General features: G+C 55.7%; 1 protein-coding gene across 2 annotated transcripts in view; it reads right to left on the reverse strand.

Moving 5' to 3' along the window:
• The window catches only part of SPEN (spen family transcriptional repressor), a 66,151-nt gene extending 57,660 nt beyond the window's left edge, over positions 1-8,491 (reverse strand). Inside the window, exon 1 of one of the 2 annotated variants that reach the window (XM_083802890.1) lies at positions 8,306-8,491. In XM_083802890.1, the coding sequence (XP_083659016.1) occupies positions 8,306-8,388 (83 nt within the window). In that variant the 5' untranslated portion in view covers positions 8,389-8,491. The remainder of the gene's footprint in view (positions 1-8,305) is intronic. The other variant, XM_083802889.1, reaches the window with a different exon arrangement.
• Between the last annotated feature and the right edge of the window lie 666 nt (positions 8,492-9,157).

The raw sequence follows: 9,157 nt of genomic DNA on the forward strand, positions 1-9,157 counted from the left end.
TGTCAGAAATCACTCTGACATGAGCTAGGAACAGGCACCCTAGCTGTGGGACCAAAGTCTCCGAGCAATGGGGAGGAAGAGACACTTCCTGAGCTCTGCCAGATCCCGCACATCTCGATGTACCCTCAGCCACATATACAATCTGTGTCAACGTTGAAAACACACTTATTTTTTAAACATAGCAAAGCTTTCCTGCTACTAATACATTGAACCAGTTGTTTGAGAATTCAGGAGAAGACCAAGGGTTCATTTCAGCTTTCACTACAAGGAGGTCACTGTGCACATCGTTAGCCACCTAGATGCATACTGAGATGGCTTTCCAAGAGCTGCATCTCACACATACGAGCACGAATTCCTGAAATTAAATCAGATTTGATTCCGTATACAAGGGAGATAGTTATCCATTCTGAGCTTTTATTCTCCTCACAGTCAGGATGTGAATGAGGCCGGAAGACTTTTTCCTCCAGCGATGACTACTTTAAACATCCAACTTGGCAATTTATCTTTCTTATTTTGCCCTACTGACTGTTCCGGGTCACCCACAGCTGCCACAGAGCGCCTGAAGAGGGAACGCTGAAATAAGCCTCTATGTGCTTTTTGGCAGCCGCCCCCGCCGGCGGGGACAGGAGGCACCACTCACGCCAGCAGCACGATCAGACGGACCCCAGCTCGGCGCTCCGTGCTGCGCGCGGGGACAGCCACAACAGGGACGTCAAGTTATTCATAGTGAGTCCCACGGACAGAGGACATCAGCAGCTCAGGTTTCTACCTGGAGGAAAACCAATTCGCCGCTCGTTAAAGAAGCTACAGCCTGGCAGTACTCTTTTCATCGAGCTAAAAGATTACTTCAAAACCAGCTGTGATTGCGTACCCGGTCACCACTGTGACAAAAGCTTGGTGTGAATCCAGCTCCAGTTTCCTACCACATCAGAGGGTAACAGAAGACATGCAAGGTCTTGTATTTGGATAGGAGGGCATCCAAGAGGAAGACACAAACAAGTCACCATTGCCTCCATCTGCAGAGAGCGCTGGTGCGGATCATCTATCCACGCTGCTCCCAGGGATGTTCGGATTTATCTCGCTTTTCGACGTGAGACCAGAGCACGTTCAGCACACTTTCATTAGACTTGGCCATGCACACCACAGATCTAAGTGTACTAAAAGAAAGCACTTTCAATTTTAAAATGCTGAGCTTAATTAAAAAGGGGAAGAGAAAGGAAGCAAAAAAGCTCCCTTTTGTTCTTAAAAAGTGTCTGGGTTTTTTAAACAGAGACTGGTCATTGAGATAGGCTGCCGCTCGTCTCCCATGATTAGTTTCTCTGAGCGGAAAATTGATGTTCCTTTCGCATCCCAATTCTGCTGCATTCTCGCCCAAGTCACCATGAATATTTGGACCTCAGACAACGCATGAATATACAAAATAGCGTACGGAGCCAGCCGCACGCAGTGCTACAGGGTACACTTCCAAAAAATCCGTCTTGAGAAGTATGTTGTTTCAAATGAATTCAGAGACACTGCCTTCATAGTCAATCTACCCCGTTAACAGATCAGATTGCAGCAGTCCCTGGAATATATTGTGGTGTATTTATGAAAAGTCTGTAACTGTTTATTCTTTTATTAAGGGATGTTATCTTCACACTACAGGATTTTACAGATTGTATGCGACGATTACACAGTGTTAGTAGGTTAAACAATAACTATGGAAATGCAGAAACCAAAGCAGTCACTGTGTTTTATTCATTACACAGAAGTCGTCATCACATCTTAAAACATTACTGCAGACGAGCATTAGAGACGGGTTCTCGGACCCGAGGAGACCGGAGCTGACATGACCCAGCCACAAAGGGAGCTCTCCAGGCAGGCAGAAAGGCGAAGGCTCCGGCGTTGCCCCCGCACGTACCCTCATCACGTCCGAGCCAGTGACTTGCTAGCTCGGCAGCAAAAAAGCAGCTTTTGTCTGATTTTCATTAACTGTTCAAATCATCTTCAGAACACTACAGAGACTCATGTGAAGGTAAGCCACGAGGCTGGTTGTACACTGTGAATTTCCATCTTCAGGCTCATATTCCTCCCACGAGATTTCTAAATTGGCATGCCGAAGACGCAGCTAAACTCAAAATCTTATTATGGAGAGTAATCATATTTTCTAGTTTATTCCTTAGTTCATTGTTTAAGAATGTTTGCCTTTCCAGTCTTTGGTTTCAGGGCGTTCGCAGACCTCAGCGAGTTCACAGAGCTTAATAAAAAACACGTACGCTGTATCTCACAAGTGCTTATTTTTGGTAGCCACCAAAACCAGACCTTACCCACCGCACAAGCAACTTAACTGCTTACACCCCCGTCACCAGCACCTCCCGGAGTGCCGGCTGAAGCAACCTGACAGCAGCCAGGAGGGGTAACCCTCACCTTCACCCCCTTCCCACCATCCCCAAACGCCACCAGAACACCTCGCTTTGGCAGTCATTGCTCCTCAGGTGCATCTTCATGTGCAGAACGCGTCTCCTCCTCCTGCTCACAAGCTGACGACAGCGTGAAGCCACCAGAGCAGCCAGTCAGTCTGCAGTCGCAGCACATCGGCTCAGGAAAACAAAGCTCCAGGTTCACCCTGACTCACTAACGTGCCCAAGGACTGCAGCCTGCCCTCCGCTCATTTGGATATTTGCTTCCTTTTTTATGAAATGCTAGCTGGCGCTTCTTGGCCCTCAGCGAAGACGAGGACCTAATTTTGGACACACCTTAAGACTGCAATAAGGTCATCTGCCGGAGAACTTGGCATGACTTTCTGTCCTATGAAAAGCATTGGGGGAAAAAAAAAAACAGTCAACAAGACTATCAAAAACAGCTTTAGGCCTTTCCTAGTCCCCTGTTTTAAGTTGATGAATGGGTTTAATATCCGCGTACGCCTCACAAGGGCTGTTACGTTCTCTGTGCACCAGTCTGCTTTCTCTCTTCACAGAAGGGGTTCCACGGGGAGCCAAACGCTTCCAGCGACCCAGATTCGGCCACGGCAACCCTCAAGCTCCAACAAGCATCTCCTGTGCACATCGAGCAGCCTCACGGAGCTTTCACACAACTGAGTTAGGCATTCAGCTATCCACCAGAAAAGGCATCAGGATTATTTATTGTCGTACCAATGGAATTTAGAGTAAGCTCAAGAAATACCAAAAGCCAACGTGACTTCAGAGCAGCCTTTCAGACAGAACAGGACCAGGACATGCAACCAGGACCCTCTGAAGAACTCTCAGGCAACAAGCAATGCTGGAAAGGCTCACCAGAGGACAGAATTTTGTAACCAAGTGACATCCACTTATCTTTCTAACACGGCTCAGCGTTTAAAAACACTTAATAGAAGCTTAGTCCAAATCTGTGCTCCGTGCAGCTCTTCATTAAGTTTCTTTGAAGTAATTATATAGGCATCTCCCTGGTGAGCGTGGCGTCACCAAGCTGCCACCTCAAGTGCACGCAAAGAGCAAGACGCGGAGCAGCCAGCAGACTCGCGGACCCCGAAGTGTCGAGGAGCCATCCTCCGCGCAGCTCGGCCGTGGGGAAGCAGGCGGCTGCTCAGGGCACTTCTCCATCGGGGCCAGGGACAGCAGCACCACCGGAGGTGTAGTGGAAAACAGGGGCGCCACCAGCACCCGTGCTCCTTTAGCCCCTCGGCTGAAAAGCCTTCGTGCGGTGCGAGGCAGGCTTTCGCTAAGGAGCCGGACCGAGATTCGGGAAGGCAGTACATGCCTCGCACCTTCCATGTCTGTCTTTCCCATCTGATTCTGGGCAATTAGCTTAATCCCCATGCCTTAATCCCCCAACTAAATGCCTTCCCACGATCTTCCTGCATTTTGTGTTCTGCAAAACTAAGATCACCTTACTGGAGATGTTTGTAAAACGCAGCATAACCAAGTGCCGACATTGCCTGATATTCCAGACACTGCCTCAACAAAGCACAGGCATAAATTTTACCTTCCCCTTCCTTTCAAAGGCGCTGAGCTAAAAAGGCTAGCGCCTGCGCTGTGAAAACACCATCACCTAAAAGTGGTAAGAACAGTGGGGAAAAAAGCAGAAATAGTTCATTCCGCATCCATATTCCTGCCTCTTCCTCAGATAAACCTAACATCTGGTTAGGGACCTCTATATGCAAAGCTGATTTAGCGTAACTACCCATGTGTTTGCATCTTAAGTGATATCCAAGAACCACTACTAGATTATAAGCAATAAAAGCTCGGGAACATATTTGAGAATTTTACTAGAAAAACTGCAGCGCTCCTACATCCGACTCAAGCCCGATCCTGTGGAAAGGCACTGAAAGACCTGCTGGTGTCGTAAGCGGGGAAGGCTGGAGAAACGGTGCTGTCCTAAATAAACAGCTCCGACACTGAACAGCCATGGGGGGGTTTCTTCCCGGGGCCCCAAGCCAGTCCCCCAGTGGCAGTCCTACTGCTCTGCCCCACGCGAGCCGGGGAGCAGTCGACCAGCATCCCGCTGCGCCGCCTTCGCCCTCCGCGGCAATGCACGGAGCAGAGAGCAGGGAGGCTTCACGTTCCCAGGCTCCCAACCATCAGACACAACGCTTTCTTGTAAGCTGACCGAACGGTATTTGGAAGTTACTGAAAACAAACACGTGCTCTCGATTACGCCCATGTACTGCAGAGCAACTCCAAAGAGCAGTGGTGTTGCAAACGCCAACCGCTTCTCCAGAGGGTATCCTACACCCCTCGGACCAGGAGTGGGAGCAGCGTGACGCCGGACAAAGCTCGCTGCTTTTCCAGCGGGCTTAAACAAACGTTACGATACTCGTCTCCTCCAAGGCTGCTCTGATCTGCAACGTATTCACAGTGACTTTAAAGGAGCGCGTTTGTTCCCCGAAACCCAGGGTTTCTCCTGGGCTTGGTTGCCCCTCTGAACATCTTAATTCTCCCACAGAATACGAGATGGCATACCAAAGTCACACGGCTCGCAATCAAGAGGCTTTTACTCCTCTTGCCCTTTAAAACACCAATAAGGGGACAAAGCCGTGTTCTTTCAGATTAACCAGGAGAAAACGCAGGGAAAAAAAAAATATGGAAGGCCAACACTTGTGCTGGGGACAACTGTTACTATATTTAGTTGCCTTGTTCCGCAAGCTGCCGAGCATCTGTTCCAGTGATGGTGAATGACTTTTTTCCTGCTAGTCAAGACAGCGTTAATTAGGTGAACCCAGAATGATTGCTACCACTGCTTCCCCGCGCGCCCAGCTCTGCCCCGACACCCTACCAGAGGCTCAGTGTTTGCTCCATCTTAACTGCGGACCCCAGCTCCTGGCCCCCATTGCTTTCATATTCAGGAATGCCTGAGTAACTCTCCGAAAGAAAATACAGCACGTTAGAAAGAAGTTTTTCAAAAGGGGAGTAGCTGCCTAGGAGAACAAAACAAAAGCCCAGAGTGATTTCAGTTTTTTACAATACACCCAAAATCACTCTCTTGCTATCCCTTTTAGTATGGAGACAATATATAAAAAGGGGTTTTCAGGAAAAAAATAACACTACTCAATAAGCCAAGGATTTGAGACCAACTTCAGTATTTGCTCATCTGAGAGAATTCATAAACAGTGTTGTAACCAATCAAGAGTGTTTTACAACCAAAAAGATAGCTTCTGCAAAATGCTTTTTTCGTCTTAGTTCCTTCTCTTAAAAAATGACTTGAAAGACTGCAAACCCCAGCAAGGTGCCCACAGTAACTGGACAAGGAAAGAAAAGAAGAAAAAAACAGCACACCCCTCATACTGAGCATGCCTGCTAGGCCTGAAGTTTCAGAGTCGCCCTTGAATTTTGCTTCTTTGGAAGCAGGATGGTCACGCTTCCCAAACTCGCTCCTAGCAGAGGCTGGGCGACAGCAGGACAGCTTGCACGCAGGCTCTGAGACAGGAGCCGCAGCACCTCGTAAGCCAAGGGGACACACAAAGACCCCGCGGGCACCGCTGCTGCCCAGGCCGGGGGATTCCAGGCAGGCTGCTCCCCAACTCCCTCCCGCTGGCAGCGCGGTGCCGCCAGCGGCCGCTCGCAGGCAGGGGGATGGGTGGGAACTCCATTTCGCCGAGATCATCTCCGTCTCCTCAGGCTCGCGCTCCAAACGCGACAACTCTTCTTTCCAAGAAGGCAGCCTTCCGCGTCGCAGCCGCCCTCCGCGCGGGCCCGCTCCTGTGACACGGGGCCCCGGCACACAAAGAGCGCGGCTCCATTGTCCGCGGGCAGTACCTGCACCTCGCCGGCACCCGGGGCTACAGGCACCCGCGGCAGAGATCCGGGCGGCCGGACGCCCGCGGGGCTGCCGAGGCGACCCTCGTCCTCCCCTCCGGTACCTGCACCCCGAGCCACATGCTTAGACTGGAGCCAGATGCGTAGAGCATAGGCACAGAGCGGCTGGAGCGTATTTTACCCGTGTGTTTACTCGTGCAAGACCGGCCTCCTCGAAACGCACTAATGTTGAAAGAAATCTCTTTTCAAAACAAAGCGAGAAATTATAGGAATGAAGGGTTTTGCCTGGCAGCAAACCTCCCTCCAAAGCCACCAATCGAAACTCGCAAAGGTAAAAACAACAAAAAAAAAAAAGGTAATTAATTCAGAGCCTACCATTTTTTCCACATCCATCTCTAAGCAACAGTACCATAGCAACTTTTTCCTGCTTTAATACATCTTACAAAAGAGGAGGCATGGACAAAATAAGACCCAGGAATGTCAAATTTCCACTTCCATTCGAGTGCCTCGTATTTCCTCGGCTAGCTATGCCTGGAATTAAACAAACAGCCCCGCAGCGCATTTTCTTCCCCCGAACCCTGCCTTTGTATAACGTCCGATCCCGCGACCTGGGCTCGGGGACACCACAAACCACGGCGAACGCCAAAGTGCCATCCCCTCCGTGGGAGCCACCGAGAGCGCAACCGACAGCGGCGTTGGTGGAACGCAAGGCTTGGGGGGGGACAAACGTGAAGAGAAGCGACGGGTAAATAGGTCGGCGCAGCCCCCGCTCCGAGTGCTGATACGCAGCTGAGCCTTTTTTTTTTTTTTTTTATGATTTCTGGTTTTTTATTGAAGCTCCTGCCCTGCCGCCACGTCTGGCTCCCAGCCCCGCACGATCGCCCCGCGGCGGGGCCCCCTGCCCACAGCCCCGGGGGTGCCCGAGCCCCCGCGCCGCCTGCCCACGCCGCCGGGGCCCCGCCGCCATTTTAGAGGCCGCCTGGCAGCAGCCGGGCGCGGGGAGAAGCCCCCCGGGGCCGCTCGGCTCGGCCCGGGGCTGCGTACAGGCAGCGGGGGGACCACGAGCCGTGGCCCCGGACCCCATGCGGGGCACGGTGCCACCCGGGGGGCTGTGAGCGAGCCGGGGGGCAGCAACCCAGGGCCCCTTTTCGGGCCGAGGCTGCGGGCAGGGAGGCAGCCGAGGCCCGCCATCTGTCAGCGGGCTCCCCGGCCCAGCCTCCTCGCATGTTAGTAACCACATCTATTTTTCCCATGGTGACTCATTATTAAGGACGCGCCGTCATTTTTCCAGCGCTAAGGCAGCAGAGCGAGGCAGACTGAAGGAAGCTTCCAAATCCTTCCGGAATTTAAAAAACAAAACCCCAAAATCGCTTGGTGGGAGGTCAGCGGCTGCACCCCGGGCTCGTCGCCTTCTTCTTTTTTCCTAAGAGAAGCTTCCAGCGTGCAGCGCAGGGCATCAACTTTGTGCGCGCACGTTTCCCACAGACACGGTGTTGCTGCGACTCACGAGAAGCCTCCTCTCGCACGGAAATATGCAGCGGGGAGGAGGAAAATACAACCATGCAAACAGCCACTACTTCCTCGTGAGCTGCGCCGTGGGAGCTGGGTTAATCTATGCAACGACACACCGAGGAGGAAAAAAAAAAAAAAAAAAAAAACACCAACAGCCAACAATAACCAGCCCGGCCCGCGGAGCGCTGCCCTCGTGGAGGGCTCCGGGGCAGGGAGCTGCTGCCTTCGGGGCTTTCTGCGGGGCTGCCGTCGCCTTCGGCACCTCCGGGCGCTCCGGCCCGCAGCGCGGGGGCACGGCCGCTGCCCGCACCGGAGCATCCCGCAGCTCGGGATGAGCGGACGGGGAGGGGAGGCCGCGCACGAACGGGAACAGAACCGAGGCGGCGAGAGGACGGCTCCGCACGGCGGAGGGCCGGAGGGGTGAGGCGGAGGCGGCGCGGCTGCCCTCCCCCCCCCCGCGGGGCGCAGCCCGCTCGGCCCCGGGGCTCCGCGCCCCGTCCTGCCGCTCCTCGCCCCCCGCCGCCCCCCGGGGTCCCCCCGCCCGCCCCCGCGGCCCCACTCACCGCTTGAAGTGCTCGATGATCTTCTCCTCGCGCACGTTCTCCGGCAGGTTGCCCACCCAGAGGTGCCTGGTTTCCCGCACCATGCTGCGCGGCGCGGGGCGAGCCCGCCGCCCCTGCCCCGGCCCCGGCCCCTGCCCGGCCTCCCGGCCGCCTCCCCCCGCGCAGCGCTGCCGCCCGCCGCCGCCGCCGCTCGCCCGCCGCCGCCCCCGCCTCCTGCCGGCCGCCCTCCGCCTCTTCCGCCGCGGGGCCCCGCCGCCCTCAGCTGCCTCCCCCCGCGGCGGCGGCGGCGGCGGCGGCGGCGGGCGGCACCATGGGCTGCGGGGGGGCCCCCTGGCTGCCGGGCGGCGGGCTCCCCCCCCGCCGCGGCTCCGCTCCCTGCCGGCCGCCCCCCGCCTCGGCCCCGGCGCGCTCGCTCGCGCTTCCTCCTCCTCCTCCTCCTCCGGCAGCGGCAGCGCGGCGCCCCCCCCGCCGCCCCCCCCTTCCTCCTCCTCCTCCTCCTCCTCCGCCCCCTCCCCCGCCGCCGCCCCCCCCCTCCTGCCCCTCGCGGCTCCGCCGGCTCCGCTCGCTCGCCCCCCCCCGCGCCTCTCGCAGCGCCACACGGGGGCCCCCGCGCAGGCGCACTGCGCGCACGGGCGCGCGCCGCGGCCCCGCCGCCGGCATTGGGCGGGGGGGGGGGGGGGGGGGGAGGAGGAGGAGCGCGGGCGCGCAACGCCCCGCGGCCGGGCGGCGGCACCGCGCATGCGCGGGGGCGCGCGGGGGCAGAGCGCTGCGGGGGGGGGAAGAAATGGGGGGCGCAGCGAGGGGGGGCGGCAAAATGGGGGGGTCCTGCAAAAAGGGGGTGCAGAGTGGGAA

The sequence above is a fragment of the Anser anser genome (assembly GCF_964211835.1).
Source record: "Anser anser genome assembly, chromosome: 17".
Classification (NCBI taxonomy): domain Eukaryota; kingdom Metazoa; phylum Chordata; class Aves; order Anseriformes; family Anatidae; genus Anser; species Anser anser.